Below are 20,997 nucleotides of genomic sequence, written 5' to 3' on the forward strand. Positions count from 1 at the left end.
CAGTGTTGGATTTAATCATCTGGTGCACACTATACTGCTGTGCCCTTCAATGTGAATTGAAAAAAAAAAAATTTTCAAATGTGACGCCAATGATGCGTTGATTGTTGCTGACTAAATTTAACAAGGGAAATTTTGAACAGTAGAATAAAGTGAAAATAGTTCATCAAAATATGCAACGAAAAATATTAAACACATCTATTTACGCTGATCATCCAAACGATCAATTTCTTCACACTTTAATTGTCATTTCAATAGACCACTTTGCCAGTAATGGCTTTTTATGACAATTGTTCATTTTTCAACATATTTCAAATTCCTGAGCATTCCAGTATATTAAAAAATGACTATAAAATAATATGTGATGGTATGTATGAATTATGGGAAATGTTCTGAAAAACCGCAAACCAGTGGTCTGAATACATCCATCCATCCATGCACGCACATGGCTACTTTATTCATAACCTACAGCAAGTGACATATAAACAAAAACTTTCCAATGATTTTCTGTGAAACTATTTTCTAAAATAAGGCTGCATTCACAAAAAATAAATACATAATCCAAACATATGATGGTACTATTATTAAAATTTATTGTTACAATGTACACAACTATTGTATATCTAATGAATACAGAATATGCTGTAATCCATTCCAGAAACAATTTTATATACCCTCCTCCCCCTCTTTTCACTGCAATGATGGTTATCCTCTTTTCACAGCAATGATGGTTACCCTCTTTTCACAGCAATGATGGTTACCCTCTTTTCACTGCAATGATGGTTACCCTCTTTTCACAGCAATGATGGTTACCCTCTTTTCACAGCAATGATGGTTACCCTCTTTTCACAGCAATGATGGTTACCCTCTTTTCACAGCAATGATGGTTAACACCCTAATAATCATACACTATAAAAACGACTTAAAACATTCTAATTACTGTGAATGGATTAATTATTCACTGGATTTTAATTTTGCTATTTCTGATGATAAGCAAAATATGCATATTTTATTTTAATTTATGTAGCCAGTATTAGGATTGAAGTCGCATATTATGGACTCATACTGTCATTTTGGGTCAACAGGTCAAAGCCAATTACATACCGGTATTCAGAAATGGGGCTAATCTGCACTGGCTCGGAAGGTTGTAAATGATTAGCTAGTTTGAATTTGCATAACAATACTGACAATGAACGTGCATTCAATGCCACAAGTTTTTTGTTTTTTTAGCCAATTAGAATTCATCTTCCGAGCCAGTGCAGATAAGCCGCAGAAATGATATACATCTATGCAGCAAGAACACTGAACCGTCAGCTTTACGTCCCCTACGAAAGGACGCATTTCTCTGAAATACAAATGTCGTGAACCAAGCAAGTGAGAAGAATGTACTGGTGAGTGTGAAGCCAACCATGGGAGTTAAACCCAGTCTCTCTGATGATGGGCAGACATGCTAATCATTCATTGTGTAATACAACAGGTTGTAGATTCATGTGAGTATGGCGAATTGTAATAAAGTTTGTTGTTTCATTTGAATATTCACGAATTTAAAACTCGGTTAATATATTCAAAATAGTTAAATTGAATACCAGTGAAAATTAATGGTTTCGCAGTATGTGAGCTTGCACGCATATTAAATATACTACCGGTATCCATGACAACACTATCATATTTGCAAATCATAATTTTTTAAATCTATAAGTAAGTCTATATTTGTACAAGTACTAATTTGTCAAAAAAATGGAGCTGTATAATCTGAAAATGATTACTGACAAAATACTTCTTGTCCTATGTGTACTCTGCAGTGTGTTTGAACACATATTTCTGCTGCCAAAATGTCAGAGCAGCATTTTATGCAATTTTTTTTATTTTAATTTCGGATAAATTCAAATTTGCTACATGACTTTACAACAATTTGTGAAAAAAATTGTGAAATAAATGTCAGTTTACTTTTTTTGAAAGTAACAAAAGATGTTCAAGGTGCTCAAGGAGTTGAGCCTGGTGATAATGACATGTTTAAATTTTTTGGAAGACAATGAAAGTAAAACAGCCAAGGTCAAAAACCTTATTTTTCAAAATCGTATTAAATGTATTTTCATGAATTTGAGGTTGTTAGCGACAAATAATTTTTGTGAAAACCATTGCCATTAAAAATGGTGAATGGTTTGTTATTTTCAACTGACCCGCCACATGTATTCCAGAAAACATGAACATTATAGAAAAAATAATGAAACACTGAGTGATATGATTTTACAGAATATTTACACTATTTGCATATTTTTTGTTTTTCACATGCACAGTAAAATGAATTTTTAAGATTAATAAAATTCCTCATTTTGGCTGGCTCGCAAAATTCACACAAATTTGTCACTCATGAAATTAAGGCAGTTTTGGTACTTCAGCTCAATAAACAGGATAAAATCAGCTGAAATGTTATCCATTGAATACCTCACAAACGTATACAAACAAATCATATGGAATATGCAAAGATAGACTCATAACAAGTTTTCCACTGTTAGCTGAAAGACAGTTTGACAATATAAACAAGCAAAATGGAAAAAAAAATTCAAAATACTTAGACACACCAATAATTCATGTTATCAAAATATATGTTGCAATCTGATATTTGGAGACATTTAAGTTGGCAAAAGTTACAGAAGTTGCTCTCAGAAATCATTTTTTTTTTGGACAATTATGTAAAACATTATGATCTTAAACCTTTTTCAGATCAGTTCCCTTATTTTTTCATCACAAAATATTCCAGTTTATAGTCGGCAATTTCCTTCAGTAGATTGTGACAAAAACAGTTAGAGTGAAAACTGTAAATTGACTAAAATGTTTCTGTTGGTTCTAAAATTTAGGGTTCATTTCCAGAAATATTGAAGAACATAAGAAGAAAGTGCAGAAAAATTAGGGTGAGAAAGTCTGTTTGTGAAAAGGTTATTGGGCATATAAAATAAAGATGATGAGTACACTTGTGGATATGATTACATACCATGTTTTTCATTTCAAACTAAGAAGGCATTGTGTGTAAATTCTCAGACAGGTTTGTATTATATTATTTTCTGTGCTTTGCAATAAATAAATAAATGAATTTTTGGACATCTTTTTGTATTACAATGAAAATCATTGCAGTTAACATACATTCTCAATGTGATTATAAACTGAAAACGGACTTCTCAAGGTGAACCAAGTGAGTATTGGTCACCAAATCCGGGAGGAGAATAATGCACTGGAAAGGAACGCTTGTAGCCAAGGTGTTTATTGCTTAATTGCTAGGCTTGGAACCGAGTCTAAATACTCACGAGATGTTCCATGCAATGTATCAATATCATTATGCAAATAACTAAACTAAATGTCATAGCCTCAAATCATTACAGTGATATTTTGATATTTGGGGCATTCCATGAAAAGGTGTAGTTCATCTCATATTTCTTGAAGTGAGCGATCACAAATTCTACCTTCAAAAGGTGTTTTGAGATTGGCATGTGAAAAATGATGTTCAGATCAAGCTTAAATCTGTCAATATTTCTAGTGATTCATATGATTAAATATTCCAGAATTTCAGAGAGCAACTTTATAAAATTAATCCTGAATTCAAATTTTGCAATCTTGAGCATATTTTCGGTTATTGGGGAGAAATTCTCATTGAGCTTGAATCTAATTTTGTGTATTACAATTATTTATAAGATAAAGACATGTAACATTGATACAAAGTGTACATGGGCTTTTCAAACAATGACAGAAAAGAACACAGTAGATGTTTTAAAATTGCATTAAAGTAAATAAGTGAGATTATCACTGTATTTAAAAAATGCAAAACACATATAATACATGCTTTGAGAATACTAGTAAGCCAGGACACTTGTAAGCGGCCCGAGACAAACACTAAACCTGTTTTCTCAGACTCACCTATTCACATTAAAGGGCGGTGGTCGTTGTGCCGCGTCCTGTTCGATATGGGACTCATAGCGACGTATACAACACGTGTAAAATACATTGTTTATTTACATGAAATTCGAACACGCGCTGCGTGACGACGACCGCGCTTTAATTTAGTATTTTGTATGTGTCGTTTAGTGATCATCTCAGAATGTACTACTTCAATATCTGTGAGAGCTTAATCCCATATCAAACCATACCATACCCTCATCTCAAATCCTTGTAAGACCTCATATTGGAAAAATGAAGAAAAGTATATTTCGTCAATACCACACCGACACCAGTGAAATGTTCACTGCAACAAAATTTTGTAAAAAATTCCCTGAAATTAAATCAGCTCATACTACCTGCTGAAGGGGCATTATGGGTAATTTAGCAATATTGCTAGACATTTACATAAACGCATACATTTGTATTTATAAAGCAAATATAGCATACATGTATGCCTCAAGGGAAATTGTACTTGTTTTACACTGATATTAGCGGATCAAACCGTTCTTTATGACGTTGGCGGATCAAACCGTTCTTTATGACGTTGGTGTATCAAACCGTTCTTTATGACGTTGGCGTATCAAACACACCGCACACCATGTTAGCTGGCAACGCACGATCTAAAAAAAAAAATATTATTAATTAATATTATTATTAATTATTGATATAAGTACACTGAACATACAAGAAATATATATATATATATATATAAAGATTTGAGTTTTTTCTCCCATACAACAGGCATTGTCTTTTTGGTTGAAAAATTAAAATTGCACGGCTCTCCTTAACACAGTAACATGAGTGACTACTGAAGCTATACTTTTAAAATCACTTCAAAATGACCTGAATTATATTCTGATTTGTGCGAGTGACTAGATAAACAGAAAAAAACTTCATGCATTGAATATGAATACAAAATACGACTTGACATTAATCAATGCATTCAGGTAATATTCTAGTCACGAAGTGATCATGTCTATGGTGAAAATTTGTTGACTCAGGTTATTTAGCTATTTGAGCCTCATTTATCAACCTTTGGCACCATCTATGAAATTATTTTCTACAGTCTGCTCTACCAGACATGAAGTGTTGATAAAAATTGACAAATCATTTGATCACAAACTAAGCTTTATCTGAAGCTTCATGATCCAAAATGATGATAAAATTGAGTGACAGTTTTACAAAATGTCAAAATATTTGCACTGAATTTGGTAAGTGAAAAATACCTGGCACTCAAAGGGATAAGACAGAGCAACATTATGACCCCCCCCACTCCTTTAGTACGGTAAATTCAAATTCTACTCACTGATAGCTTTTGGGTATACTAAATTCAAATTCTACTCACTGATAGCTTTTGGGTATGGTAAATTCAAATTCTACTCACTGATAGCTTTTGGGTATACTAAATTCAAATTCTACTCACTGATAGCTTTTGGGTATGGTAAATTCAAATTCTACTCACTGATAGCTTTTGGGTATACTAAATTCAAATTCTACTCACTGATAGCTTTTGGGTATGGTAAATTCAAATTCTACTCACTGATAGCTTTTGGGTATACTAAATTCAAATTCTACTCACTGATAGCTTGTGGGTATACTAAATTCAAATTCTACTCACAAATAGCTTTTGGGTATGGTAAATTCAAATTCTACTCACAAATAGCTTTTGGGTATGGTAAATTCAAATTCTACTCACTGATAGCTTTTGGGTATACTAAATTCAAATTCTACTCACTGATAGCTTTTGGGTATGGTAAATTCAAATTCTACTCACTGATAGCTTTTGGGTATACTAAATTCAAATTCTACTCACTGATAGCTTTTGGGTATGGTAAATTCAAATTCTACTCACTGATAGCTTTTGGGTATACTAAATTCAAATTCTACTCACTGATAGCTTTTGGGTATGGTAAATTCAAATTCTACTCACTGATAGCTTTTGGGTATACTAAATTCAAATTCTACTCACTGATAGCTTGTGGGTATACTAAATTCAAATTCTACTCACAAATAGCTTTTGGGTATGGTAAATTCAAATTCTACTCACAAATAGCTTTTGGGTGCGGTAAATTCAAATTCTACTCACTGATAGCTTTTGGGTATGGTAAATTCAAATTCTACTCACTGATAGATTTTGGGTATGGTAAATTCAAATTCTACTCACCGATAGCTTTTGGGTATGGTAAATTCAAATTCTACTCACTGATAGCTTTTGGGTATGGTAAATTCAAATTCTACTCACCGATAGCTTTTGGGTATGGTGAATTCAAATTCTACTCACAAATAGCTTTTGGGTATGGTAAATTCAAATTCTACTCACTGATAGCTTTTGGGTATGGTAAATTCAAATTCTACTCACAAATAGCTTTTGGGTATGGTAAATTCAAATTCTACTCACAAATAGCTTTTGGGTATGGTAAATTCAAATTCTACTCACAAATAGCTTTTGGGTATGGTAAATTCAAATTCTACTCACAAATAGCTTTTGGGTATGGCAAATTCAAATTCTACTCACCGACAGCATTTGGGTATGCTAAATTCAAGTTCTACTCACAAATAGCTTTTGGGTACGGTAAATTCAAATTCTACTCACTGATAGCTTTTGGGTACAGTAAATTCAAATTCTACTCACCGATAGCTTTTGGGTACGGTAAATTCAAATTCTAGTCGCCAATAGCTTTTGGGTATGGTAAATTCAAGTTCTACTCACTGATAGCTTTTGGGTATGGTAAATTCAAATTCTACTCACAAATAGCTTTTGGGTATGGTAAATTCAAATTCTACTCACAAATAGCTTTTGGGTATGGTAAATTCAAATTCTACTCACAAATAGCTTTTGGGTATGGCAAATTCAAATTCTACTCACCGACAGCATTTGGGTATGCTAAATTCAAGTTCTACTCACAAATAGCTTTTGGGTACGGTAAATTCAAATTCTACTCACTGATAGCTTTTGGGTACAGTAAATTCAAATTCTACTCACCGATAGCTTTTGGGTACGGTAAATTCAAATTATAGTCGCCAATAGCTTTTGGGTATGGTAAATTCAAGTTCTACTCACAAATAGCTTTTGGGTACGGTAAATTCAAATTCTACTCACTGATAGCTTTTGGGTACAGTAAATTCAAATTCTACTCACCGATAGCTTTTGGGTATGGTAAATTTAAATTCTACTCACGATAGCTTTTGGGTATGGTAAATTCAAATTCTACTCACTGATAGCTTCTGGGTATGGTAAATTCAAAATCTACTCACTGATAGCTTTTGGGTATGGTAAATTCAAATTCTACTCACTGATAGCTTTTGGGTATGGTAAATTCAAATTCTACTTACCGATAGCTTTTGGGTATGGTAAATTCAAATTCTAGTCGCCAATTGCTTTTGGGTATGGTAAATTTAAATTCTACTCACGATAGCTTTTGGGTATGGTAAATTCAAATTCTACTCACAAATAGCTTTTGGGTATACTAAATTCAAATTCTACTCACTGATAGCTTTTGGGTACAGTAAATTCAAATTCTACTCACCGATAGCTTTTGGGTATGGTAAATTCAAATTCTAGTCGCCAATTGCTTTTGGGTATGGTAAATTTAAATTCTACTCACGATAGCTTTTGGGTATGCTAAATTCAAGTTCTACTCACAAATAGCTTTTGGGTACGGTAAATTCAAATTCTACTCACTGATAGCTTTTGGGTACAGTAAATTCAAATTCTACTCACCGATAGCTTTTGGGTACGGTAAATTCAAATTCTAGTCGCCAATAGCTTTTAGGTATGGTAAATTCAAATTCTAGTCGCCAATTGCTTTTGGGTATGGTAAATTCAAATTCTACTCACCGATAGCTTTTGGGTATGGTAAATTCAAATTCTACTCACAAATAGCTTTTGGGTATGGTAAATTCAAGTTCTACTCACAAATAGCTTTTGGGTATGGTAAATTCAAATTCTAGTCGCCAATTGCTTTTGGGTATGGTAAATTCAAATTCTACTCACTGATAGCTTTTGGGTATGGTAAATTCAAATTCTACTCACAAATAGCTTTTGGGTATGGTAAATTCAAATTCTACTCACAAATAGCTTTTGGGTACGGTAAATTCAAATTCTACTCACTGATAGCTTTTGGGTACAGTAAATTCAAATTCTACTCACCGATAGCTTTTGGGTACGGTAAATTCAAATTCTAGTCGCCAATTGCTTTTGGGTATGGTAAATTTAAATTCTACTCACGATAGCTTTTGGGTATGGTAAATTCAAATTCTACTCACTGATAGCTTTTGGGTATGGTAAATTCAAATTCTACTCACCGATAGCTTTTGGGTACGGTAAATTCAAATTCTAGTCGCCAATTGCTTTTGGGTATGGTAAATTTAAATTCTACTCACGATAGCTTTTGGGTATGGTAAATTCAAATTCTACTCACAAATAGCTTTTGGGTACGGTAAATTCAAATTCTACTCACAAATAGCTTTTGGGTACGGTAAATTCAAATTCTACTCACAAATAGCTTTTGGGTATGGTAAATTTAAATTCTACTCACCGATAGCTTTTGGGTACGGTAAATTCAAATTCTAGTCGCCAATAGCTTTTGGGTATGGCAAATTCAAATTCTAGTCGCCAATAGCTTTTGGGTACGGTAAATTCAAATTCTAGTCGGCAATAGCTTTTGGGTATGGTAAATTTAAATTCTACTCACCGATAGCTTTTGGGTATGGTAAATTCAAATTCTAGTCGCCAATAGCTTTTGGGTACGGTAAATTCAAATTCTACTCACCGATAGCTTTTGGGTACGGTAAATTCAAATTCTACTCACAGATAGCTTTTGGGTACGGTAAATTCAAATTCTACTCACCGATAGCTTTTGGGTACGGTAAATTCAAATTCTACTCACCGATAGCTTTTGGGTATGGCAAATTCAAATTCTACTCACCGATAGCTTTTGGGTATGGCAAATTCAAATTTTTCATGATTTCAATAAATTCTTCTTTTGACTTTGTCAGTCTTGGATTACATCTAAGTTCCTCCTCAACTGTTGTAACTGTTTGACCTTTGACATGAGAAAGTAGCAATGTACATTGAGGGCGCTATGTTAGACTTACTTCAAAGTCAGGCTTGTGATACCTTTTGTTGTTCACCATATACAAATTTGTTTAAAGTTTGATTCTTGATATATCACAGAGAAGCACGTTTATAAAGCACATTTGATACAGATTAACACCAGTAACCTTAAACTGGTTCTTAGTTCACATTAAGGCTAAAAGCAATGTGACATACCTGCGTAGTCATGGGCTGGATACAGAAATGTTTGAGGTGGTAAGGATAATATTTTATCATGGACAGAGTCATATAACTGGGCAGAATCACCTAGAGAGATATAATAAAGAAAATGAATACCTGCTATTGTTAAATAATCTTTTTTTTTTAGTGGATTGCATTGACTTCAATATAGTGCACGGATTGAAGTCACCATTTAAGAGAGACAGACAAAAAATGTTTGAAAACATCACTGATGGACACCTAATTTTAAAATGAAAATGTTGAAACAGAAAATTGAAATTTTTTCCATTTTTTTAATTAATACAAGGACTTCTATATAAACAAATCTACAAAATATAGAAAGTAATTTCCTGTTTAATTTAACAGACTTTATTTTTCTGGAATATGATTGTAAAGTTACTTATTACATATTAGACACATTTTAAGCTATGAATTTTCAAAGTTTACCCTAGTTTCAAATTACTGTAACTAGCATTAAAATGTAACTTATCACAAAAATGCAAGTACATGTACTGGAAAGCATTAATTTTACTGTTTAGATCATATGCATTCATTGTGTCTATAAATTCAAATTTTCCAGTGAAACAATGAATTCTATTTTCTTTTTAATATTCATGTGGAATTCACTCATCAGCGAAAAAAGCAAAATTATAATGTAAACACATTAATTATTTCCTGTTTTTTTCATTTTGCTATTTTTTTTAAAAGTTAAATTCACGTGAACATGTAGAATAATAATAGAACCCACTGTCTCCCAGTCAAGTTTGCGAATTTAAAACCCAGTGAAATCGTTCAAAATATCAAAATGATGAAATTAAATGTCAATGAAAATAAATGGTTTTACAGTATTAACAGTATCATTACAAATCAACTTTTTAATGATATCTTAGTCTTTGAAATTCAACGTTATTGTACTTGAAAAAAGGTTATAGTCATTTGATAATTGCTAACCGTCGACCACTTTGAACTTGATCAGCAATATTTTTAATATCTTTTATCTGTTATAAGGGGACGACAAGATAAACTCGAGACTACTTCAAGATAGCGTGCATACATCAAAGATAGACCCATATCTGACCCTGACAGTTCGTTGATATCAATCTATAACCCATATTTGACTATAAATTATGACTGGTTTCCAGTTTATTTACAAATCGTGACATTGGCATGTTTTGTTGAAGGTTGCTCAGAACAGTTCAAGAAAGTCTTGCAATTTTACTTATTGCTATACAAGGTCATACGTGAAAAAGAATTGAGTCATGGACCAGATTTGTTAGATAAATGTACATGGCACTAGATGGAAAAATTAATATCATGACACGATCAAAAAGCGATAATTATTGCGAATTTCAAAACTGAGAATAAAAAAACTATGTGTCTGAAACTATATAACTTAATAAAATAAAAAAGGTGTACTTCTCACTTATCAATAAGGGGTACTCCCATGTTTTAAACATTTTAAAAACAAAAGGTTCTGCTGGACAAATTCAGCAATTTTCGCAACAATTTTTCCCCAAATAATTCTTGAAATAGGGTATTTATGTTAGGGAAAAGAGTATGTAACATTTTATCTGGTTGACATACAAACACATTTGGTCAAAACGTTATTACAATACCTTGTTGGAAATCGGTTCTCCCACACCCCCTGATTAATAACGCATCTCCGGTGAAAGCGATAACGGATTTACCGTTCTGATGGAGTATGTAGGTTTGACATCCTTCTGTGTGACCTGGAGTAGACACTACTTTTAATGTCTGCAAATATGAAAAAAATATTAACCGTTCATAGTATTTCAAAATCCAGTGTTATCCCAGGAAAATAGCATAGTGTGACCATAACTTTAAGGTACACATTATGATGAAAACTAGAAATTTTGTTGGCATATATCTTTAATCGCATATTTGTATTAATTATTCACATGGTTTTAATTTTACTATTTGGTATTTAAAGCGGGGGAGTCGTCAACTGCGCATGTGTTAGATGGCCGTAGCGTGTCATTGTTTACAAACAAGCATATACCCATGAGCCTTTGCGTTGTTAGCGCGTGTTGTTATCGTCACTTGGGACTCAATTCCCGCATGTGCGCAGGTGACGACCCTCCCGCTTTAAGTGAAATCAGCTAAATTAAATCCATATTAACATGTAAAATAATAATAGCACTGAATGTTTCCTTGCGCAGTTGGTGAACTTGTAACCTAGTGAAATTGCTCAAAATATCGGAAACAAGAAATTAAATGCCAGTTAAAATAAATGGTTTTACAGTTGTTTTAATATTTATGAGAACACTTCTCATAATTCATCAAATTATATTTTTACCCCCAGAAAAGTAAGAGGAGATTTACATGTATAAGATGTTCCCTTAATTCCAACTTGACCCCTGAATTGTGTTTCCAGCCAATAAATTTTTATCTTATTTTTTCTGTCCCTGCTGCTACAGAGTCATCTGGTGAGGTCTTTACCACAAATCAGCATATTTGGAAAGTCAGAAGTGATATTGTGATTTTCCCATGACAAATTTGCCTCTTAAAATTAAAACGAACGACAGCATCATTATTATACTTACAAATCTACCGAATGTTATGGCATCACCTTCAACTACATGAACATCAGCCTTTGCTTTGGAAACTTCTGCTATCACACTGCGACACATTGGGTACAGCTTTTTTAATTCACCGGTACCAGTCACATGATCGGCATGTACATGGGTATTCACTAGAATGAAAAATAGAGTTTATAGCATCCGGAGGTGGATGTACAGTACATGTATTCTGCAAAAAAATACATCAGAGCATGGCAGTTCATTTAATTCGGCAAAAAAAGGGTTTTGGTTCTTGTCATCAACAGTGTACCCTCTAAAAGAACTGATTTTTTTGGAATCTCAAGTCAAAATAAAATCCCCAGAATCAGTTTGTTGTCTGTGTAGGCGACTTAAGGCACAAACAAAAATGTTGTTATGAGATATTCCAGACCTCTACAATAAGTTCTTTTTGTACCCCGTACCCCTAACCCTAATTCTAATCCTACCCTCCAGCAATTTAATTGTATATGCTCCTTCTAAGGACACCTGTATTTATCTAGAGGAAGCATATGTAGTTGAATTGGGGGCTTGGAGTGACGGTTAGTGTTAAGATTAGGGGGGGGGGAGGTACCTGCAACAATTGAACTGTATGTATTGACGCCATTTTAATTCAGCAATCAGATTTACAGGCAACAACTGATTGTAAACATTCAATTAATTTTCATGTATATATTTGTATCATTCAAACTACTGTAAAACCTCTCGTTTTCGTGAGCATGTCTTTTTAGCAAATTTAGCAAGAGAACTGATTTGCTAATTAAAGATTTCGCTAATGACTTTATTATAAATTCAAAATGGCCAAGGCTTGGGCATTTGTATACAGTAATCCGGAACATAAAAATCTGACAGTTGACAGTTTTTCTTTGTTTTTATGGAGGTGATAACTGTCCATTTGTTTTAGCACGCGACAAACAAGTATCGTAAAAACAGGAAATCAACAATGACAAGAGAGATTCGCTAAATCAACATTTCGCTATAACGTCATTTTATCACAATTCGCTAAAATTGCATGCCACTTTTTCAACATGTTTTACAGTATATTATTATTGTTTTTCAAAGCATTCTGTTCAATAGTGTGGCCGTAGGTCATCTAAACTTAAACTTGAACAATCAACAATAAGTATAGATATCAATGTGCTTTCAATTGTTTAATACGTGTGCTTCAAGTTAAACATACTTCAAGAAAGTCGCTCATTTTTTGTATCACATTGGCAAGTCAAAAACGCTGTGAAATTTATTCTAGAAAACAACATGTACACTAGAACAGATTGTAGTACTATTAATGGTATTCGAAATGAGAAAACATTTGATTGTGGATAGGTGACCACATGTTTGTTGAATTGTACATGTCTCAGAGACTGTTTTATTGGCCATGCTGATAATTATATGTTCGATTTACTTACAAGCAAAGATCAGTTTAAGTCCCAAATCTTCAATAACACGTGCATCTCTCTTTACAAGCTCTATGACAGGGTCGATGAGTACTGCCTCAGTTGTCTCATCATCTCCTAGCAGGTAAGTGTATGTGTATGACTGATAGTCAAACAACTGTCAAAATAGATAATAAAGTCCTTATTAATAAATTTATAATATCAAATAGAAGTTCAAGATTTAGCTGTCGTAGAACCACACCAAGGGACAGGGAAAGTTGTAGAACACCATACTGGCCAAGGGATGGAAAAGGTTGTAGAATCCCACCAAGCTTACGAAGGGAGTCGATAATATCACGTTTTAATGACAAAACAGCAAGTCTCTAAAAATATAGAATTTAAAAAATAATCTTTAAGTGAACAAATTTTATAAGGTCCACCAAACGTACCTACTCATCAAATTTCATGCATTTGTATTCCTGTTGATTTTAATTATATGTTTTATGTCTTAAAAGTGTGTCTTAAATTAGAGTTATGAATGCTCTTTGATGAAGTTTGATTTTATTTAAAATTTTATTTAGTGATAAACTTTGACAACAAAACATATTTTGTCAATAGAACCATTTCTTTAATGTACATGGTTAAGTGACATCTCATTGGTCCATTTAGTGCCATTTTCATGTCAAAATGTTGGTGCAACATTTTGCTTATATTTATTTATTATTTTTATTTATAATTTTTGACCAACTTTCTTAATGGCTGCAGATTTTTATCAAAATGTTGGAAAAATATGAAACAATGTCTGTTTTATTTTGTGAATAGTGAAAAACGAAGACTTATTGTGACCACAGTGTCAGTGATTAACGGACATCTGTTAAGACTTTCCATTAAGGTACTCATTAAGGTAAAGGTGTAAACATGAATCAATCAGAATCAACCACTTCTTAGCCTATTTGTTTTCAGTCCCAGACATTTGTTTATATTGAAACCCAGTATTCTCAGAAGATTTGAGAGATTGATTGCCAGTGATATTGGGTACAAGATAGGAATTCACAATTTTAAAGACAGACAGAGAGACAGATGACTATTTCTATTAGGACTAGTGAGAGCATTGAATGCATATCAATTATGTGACCAGTCATGCATGCATGCACGGTTCAATAAATGAAGCTTTTAATCTTGTGATATTTTCGCATGAGACATTAGCCAATAGACTGTCACTGCAACATCCTGCATTTATGCGCTAAAATCGAATGAAAAAACAGGACAAACAAAGGTCTAGCATTGTCGTTGCGTCAACAAATCATGTTTAATAATGGTCAATTTTGGTGAAGTGAGGATAATGTGACATTTCTCTGTGAAGGATTGGCATTTCGAAATTAAACTATATAAAACAAGCAGCCTGTCGGCTGAGATAGCTCCGCTGTTAGCAATGCACATTTTAATAAAAGAACAGAAGATATCATTAGAAAATGAACAATATGTATAGTATCAAAGCAACAGGACTTGCTGTTTTCAACAAGAGTTCAAAAATATCACTTTTCACCAAAAATGACAAAAATAATCATCAAAATTAGATAATTGAAGATATCACCACAGAATAAGTACCTATATATGTAATATAAAAACAATCGGACTTGTGGTTTTCAACAAGAAGTCGAAAATATCACTTTTTAACAAAAATGACAAAAATATTAAGCAAAATTAGATAATTGAAGATATCACCACAGAATTAGTACCTATATATGTAATATAAAAACAATCGGACTTGTGGTTTTCAACAAGAAGTCGAAAATATCACTTTTTACCAAAAATTGCAAAAATATTCATCAAAATTAGAGAATTGAAGATATCATTACAAATTGAACAAATCTGAGAGAGGTCCACATGTAGTACCTATATAAGTAATATCAAAGCAATTGGACTTGCGGTTTTAACAAGAAGTCAAAAATATCACTTTTTACCAAAAATGACAAAAATATTAAGCAAAATTAGATAATTGAAGATATCACCACAGAATTAGTACCTATATATGTAATATAAAAACAATCGGACTTGTGGTTTTTAACAAGAAGTCGAAAATATCACTTTTTAACAAAAATGACAAAAATATTAAGCAAAATTAGATAATTGAAGATATCACCACAGAATTAGTACCTATATACCCCCCGGTATGTAATATAAAAACAATCGGACTTGTGGTTTTCAACAAGAAGTCGAAAATATCACTTTTTAACAAAAATGACAAAAATATTAAGCAAAATTAGAGAATTGAAGATATCATCACAAAATGAACAAATCTGAGAGAGGTCCACATATAGTACCTATATAAGTAATATCAAAGCAATTTGTCTTGGGGTTATTTACAAGAAGTCAAAAATATCACTTTTTACCAAAAATGACAGAAATATTCACCAAAATTAGAGAATTAAAGATATTATTACAAAATGAACAAATCTGAAAGAGGTCCACATGTACATTGTAGTACCTATATATGCAATATCAAAGCAATTGGACTTACGGTTTTTAACAAGAAGTCGAAAATATCACTTTTTACCAAAAATGATCAAAATATTCACCAAAATTAGAGAATTGAAGATATCATCATGAAATGAACAAATCTGAGAGAGGTCTACCCAAGGTACATGTACATCAAGTATCAAAGTATTCAGGCTTGTAGTTTTCAAGAAGAAGTCGAAAAAGTAAAACATTGACACGGACGACGGACAATCACTCATATGATAAGCTCCGCTCGACAAAGTCGACAGCGGAGCTAAAAAGAGGATTCAAATCATTTGATTATTGAAGCAGAAGTTCTATCCATGTCTTTCACACATTACGCAAGATCTTGCAGTAAGCATAAAATCACCGAATTTTGGCAAGATTTTAAAGCTCCATGATATAACCAAGTTTGATGTTGTTAATAAAAATTACTCAAATTATCCTTCACACACTATCAATATTAACAACGCAGACAAGACAACACCCCCCACCCACCCCCACCCCAAATACCTTTTCCCCTTCATATTTAAATATTACAGAAAAGGTAAAAATGAAATGTAGGTAGTCAAAACAAAACTGGAAAACTACTGTCTGTCCACATATGTTTTGATGAGTCAATAATATGTTCCTCAGCTTGTTCAGCAAAGAGGACAATGCATGCTGCCATGTTCTGGAATTTAATATATACACATGCAATAGATGAAAATTTCTTGACAACCCATATCAAGCAGTGAGATTGAAAGGTGGTTTATCTTTGTAAGAAAAAATCAGTCACAACTACAGTGTAAAGTAATTTAATACAACTATAGCAAGCTGTGCTAAGTTGTGTTGTACCTATTTGTTTTTTAAATGCTTAAAACATTCAAACAAGCAGCCTCTCGGCTGAGATGGCTCTGCTGTTATCATTAAAAAATGAACAATATGTAGACTTGCTGTTTTTAACAAGAATTCAAAAATATCACTTATCACCAAAAATGACAAAAATAATCATTAAAATTAGATAATTGAAGATATCACCACGAAATTAACAATCTGAAAGAGGTCCACATGTAGTACCTATATATGCAATATAAAAGCAATCGAACTTGTGGTTTTTAACAAGAAGTCGAAAATATCACATTTTACCAAAAATTGCAAAAATATTCATCAAAATTAGAGAATTGAAGATATCATTACAAAATGAACAAATCTGAGAGAGGTCCACATGTAGTAACTATATAAGTAATATCAAAGCAATTGGACTTGCGGTTTTAACAAGAAGTCGAAAATATCACTTTTTACCAAAAATGACAAAAATATTCACCAAAATTAGAGAATTAAAGATATCATTACAAAATGAATAAATCAGAGAGAGGTCGACATGTAGTACCTATATATGTAATATCAAAGCAATTGGAATTGCGGTTTTTAACAATAAGTCGAAAATATCACTTTTTACCAAAAAAGACAAAAATATTCATCAAAATTAGAGAATTGAAGATATCATCATGAAATGAACAAATCTTAGAGAGGTCCACATGTAGTACCTATATATGTAGTATCAAAGCAATTGGACTTGCGGTTTTTAACTAGAAGTCGAAAATATCACTTTTTACCAAAAATGACAAAAATATTCATCAAAATTAGAGAATTGAAGATATCATCATGAAATGAACAAATCTAAGAGAGGTCTACCCAAGGTACATATACACCAAGTATCAAAGCATTCAGGCTCATAATTTTCAAGAAGAAGTCGAACAAGTAAAACATTGACACGGACGACAGACGACGAACGGACAATCACTTATATGATAAGCTCCGCTCGACAAAGTCGACAGCGGAGCTAAAAAGGGAGTAGTTCTAAACTGATTTCGACATCACTGAAATGTACACCTAGTTGCCTTCAAAACGTAATATAGTAATATAGACTAGACATAAAGTGAATATGCCCCTGTGTGTTAATTAGTTTCTAACTATTCAAATTACTTGAGAAGATTACGGTAATTCAAAATTAAAATAGGAATGAATAACAGATTTTTCTGGTTTAAGAATATTTATGTTTATATTATGAATCATTTTTTTCAGAAATAGTTACATATAATTAGCAAATTAGTTAATAATCTGCAGACTATTATCGTGTCTGCTTTTTGCGTCCCTTTAAACCAATGTAAAAAAAACACATAAATGACGTAAATTAAAAATGGTGGAGTTCAAACCCCCTTTGAAGGGAATATTAGCACTAGCGTAAATATTACACAATACGTCAGTAGATGGGAACATGTTACGCCAGGGTAAAAGGGTAAAATACAATAGAGAAAACATCGACGACCATTCATGAAGGTGTTGTAAGTGTATTGGTGTCCTAAACTCAGACAACTGTAGTGAAGTTATATCTTATTTCAAAGTAGGCAGTCTCCCAATGAGTGTTAAAGTTTTAGTCAGTTTAGGGCTGTATACGGTGTTAAACTTGAAATATGCCGACTGGTTCCAATACAGATCTACTAAAAATAGATTACCTCCATTTTTCAACAAATGTATATATATATGTACAACTTTATGACATTTTACAGGCCAAGAAATACATGTATTAACAATTACTGATGGAATGAAAAAGTACACAAAAAATAGAAATATATGGTCAGCCAAAACATCTCCTATCTACAAGTCAGCACCATTGTGTGCATTACCCAGTGGCCGCCATATTTACAACTCGTGTAAGAATCTAAGATTATGAAATCCGCATCTTTTTAATTAACTGGCATAATTATGCGATGTTTTCTAGTGAGAACATAGTATTCTCAATAATTGTTTTTTGTACCAGGCGACAGTGTTGGACATTGAATGTCACTGTTGACTTGATTTATCAAGACATGTATGGAAATGGTTAATTAGTGTGCAAATTTATTTTTAATTTATTTGAGTAAACTGTTTGCAAAGATATACAAAGAGCATGAGATAATCAATTAATTATGCAAATTAGTTAATATGCACCACAGATCAATTAAAAGCTGTTACACATTTACCTGAGCAAATAGCAACCATGTAGCTATTTAATTAAACTGTTATAAAGATAACATCAACAAATTTGCTAATGAAAATGCAGAGATTGATTCCGTCATGACACAAACAGTACATGAGTACTAAGTTTCAATCAATTAGACATTCAACAAAACATACAGTAGGCAGGTATCAAGTTTTAAGCAATTTGAGAAAACTATTGCCATGATACAGAATAAACAAACTAAAAACAGTTAATTAGAAAGCTAATCAGTTAATTAATATACACAGATTGATTTAAAAATATTATTTGATATTGATCTACACAAAAATGTTCATGTACTTTGTTTTAAACCACTTTAGTAAAATATTATCATACAAACAAAACATTATAGAGTAGAAGTTCCTAACTGTTTTGGATAAACATTAACATAACCTATTGTTATGCAAATTGTTGATACTGTATACAGTTTTGCTGGAGAGAACACTGTTAATGAAAACAGTTACTTATGTATGCATATAATTGAACTGAGCAAATTAATTAGAATTAATTAATAATCATCTATAAAAGTGTTATACATGTACCAAGTTTCAACCAATTAGAGCAAACTATTGTTCTGATTCGGAAGAAACAAGCTAAAATAGGTCAATTAGTATGCAAATTAGCTAATTAATCTACACAAACAGCAATCATGTACAGCATTTCAATGTATTTGTGCATTTTTACACAAACTAAAACTGATTAATTTATTGTTATGCAAAATCTTATCATGATATAATACCTATGTGTCAAGTGTCATTTCAATCCAGCCAGTGATTCTTGAGATGTTAGTGGAAACAAGATTTACCACAGACACACACACACACACACACACACGGACGGACGGACGGACAGACAGACAGACAGACAGACAGACAGACAGACAGACAGACAGACAGACAGACAGACAGACAGACAGACAGACGGACGGACGGACGGACGGACGGACGGACGGACTGACGGATGGACTGACGGACGGACTGACAGACAGACAGACAGACAGACAGACAGACAGACAGACAGACAGACAGACAGACATCAGCATGACATGCTTTGCACACACAGGAGCAAAAAATTGGGGAGGTTTATTATGTGAAAGGTCACAAAGTTGAATTTGTGTAAAACAATAAATCAAAGAAATTATAGCCTCTACACAGATATGCTTTTCAGAGTAATTTATGAGCATTTTTTCACAAACAGAAAATTGAATAGGCATTTTATTGATTTTATTCAAATAAATGAATTAAAAGGAAATATTATTAAGTAGGTGAACAGTGTATAGAAATTGATATTACTGACAGTTCAAATACCGGTACTATCGGTAGTTAACACACTAGAGAGGGCTGATAGTCAAACACACTCATAAAGCAGTTGCCATTATCAAAGAAATATGTTCACACTTGTCTGAAAGTAAACATGATTCGCTGATCAGAGATCAGGAATAAAAGTGTATCCCAATCAAAAATTATTATACATTTATAAATATTCATATAAATAAAAACCATAAACTGCTATATCTATGGGTAACCTGAAATACAAACATTTTGTATGTGTCTGAAACTTTTTTGTATTTTAAAAATCCAGATCCTGAACAGGATATGATTTCAATAAAGGCATTATTATTATTATTATTACAATAGTTTTTTTTTTTTAAATATAATTTCACAAACTATATATTATATCGAACCAACAGTTATAAACACAACGTATGAAAGTGAACCACATTACGAATACCAGTATTAAGCTGTCAATATACGCCCAGATCATAAAACCCTTATAATCAGTCGTATAATGTAGTGTAGCGACCTACATTCAGTGCATGGTCGGTCGTGCCGATATCAGCATGCTTTAGAAAAATAAAGGTTTAATATTCTAAATATACGACGCAGTAGCACGCCACAAATAAATAACACATTATATCAAACTGGACTTTTCGTCAGATTGAATAATCTGAAATTGAAATAAAAAAAATTAACACAAAAAACACTAAAATGTGACTTACTTGTCGAAAGATCAAGCCAGCGGGGAAAGTAACTGCGTTTGACTTGAACCTTGCTGGTTGGAAATTCGGCAAAGTTTTACAGAAAGATTTCACACTGGGTTCCTGACGAGCAACTCGTAGGGCTGCAGAACATATATTTCTTGCAATGACATTCATTTTGATCCGCGTCGATCAGACCGGTGTTGCCGCTAAATCAGTATAAAGCGTTGTGTGACTGTATATTTGACTCCCGACCAAACATAAGCATGTCACAGCGGTCATAGGTTAAAGTTCGAGCAAATTTGGTTATTAACAAGCGAGTTGGACTCGATTTCCTGTCCCTCGTG

General features: G+C 32.7%; 1 protein-coding gene across 1 annotated transcript; it reads right to left on the bottom strand.

The window, feature by feature from the left end:
* Window positions 1–411: 411 nt before the first annotated feature.
* Window positions 412–20,906, bottom strand: LOC100376690 (persulfide dioxygenase ETHE1, mitochondrial-like). The gene is made up of 7 exons (XM_006823241.3): window positions 20,672–20,906; window positions 13,185–13,329; window positions 11,767–11,915; window positions 10,819–10,957; window positions 9,200–9,289; window positions 8,856–8,972; window positions 412–4,547 (listed from the first exon to the last, which is right to left on the bottom strand). Exons 1-7 carry the CDS (start codon window positions 20,825–20,827, stop codon window positions 4,492–4,494), a joined length of 852 nt encoding a protein of 283 aa, XP_006823304.1. The 5' UTR covers window positions 20,828–20,906; the 3' UTR covers window positions 412–4,491.
* Window positions 20,907–20,997: the final 91 nt, after the last annotated feature.

This window comes from Saccoglossus kowalevskii, chromosome 5 (assembly GCF_978046115.1).
Source record: "Saccoglossus kowalevskii chromosome 5, keSacKowa6.1, whole genome shotgun sequence".
Lineage (NCBI taxonomy): Eukaryota > Metazoa > Hemichordata > Enteropneusta > Harrimaniidae > Saccoglossus > Saccoglossus kowalevskii.

Coding starts and splice junctions, on each gene's coding strand:
- LOC100376690 (XM_006823241.3), bottom strand. CDS start 20,827: ATGAATGTCATTGCAAGAAATATATGTTCTGCAGCCCTACGAGTTGCT. Junction 13,330..20,671: donor CTGGCTTGATCTTTCGACAA/GTAAGTCACATT, acceptor CTATTTTGACAG/TTGTTTGACTATCAGTCATA. Junction 9,290..10,818: donor GAGAACCGATTTCCAACAAG/GTATTGTAATAA, acceptor ATATCTCTCTAG/GTGATTCTGCCCAGTTATAT.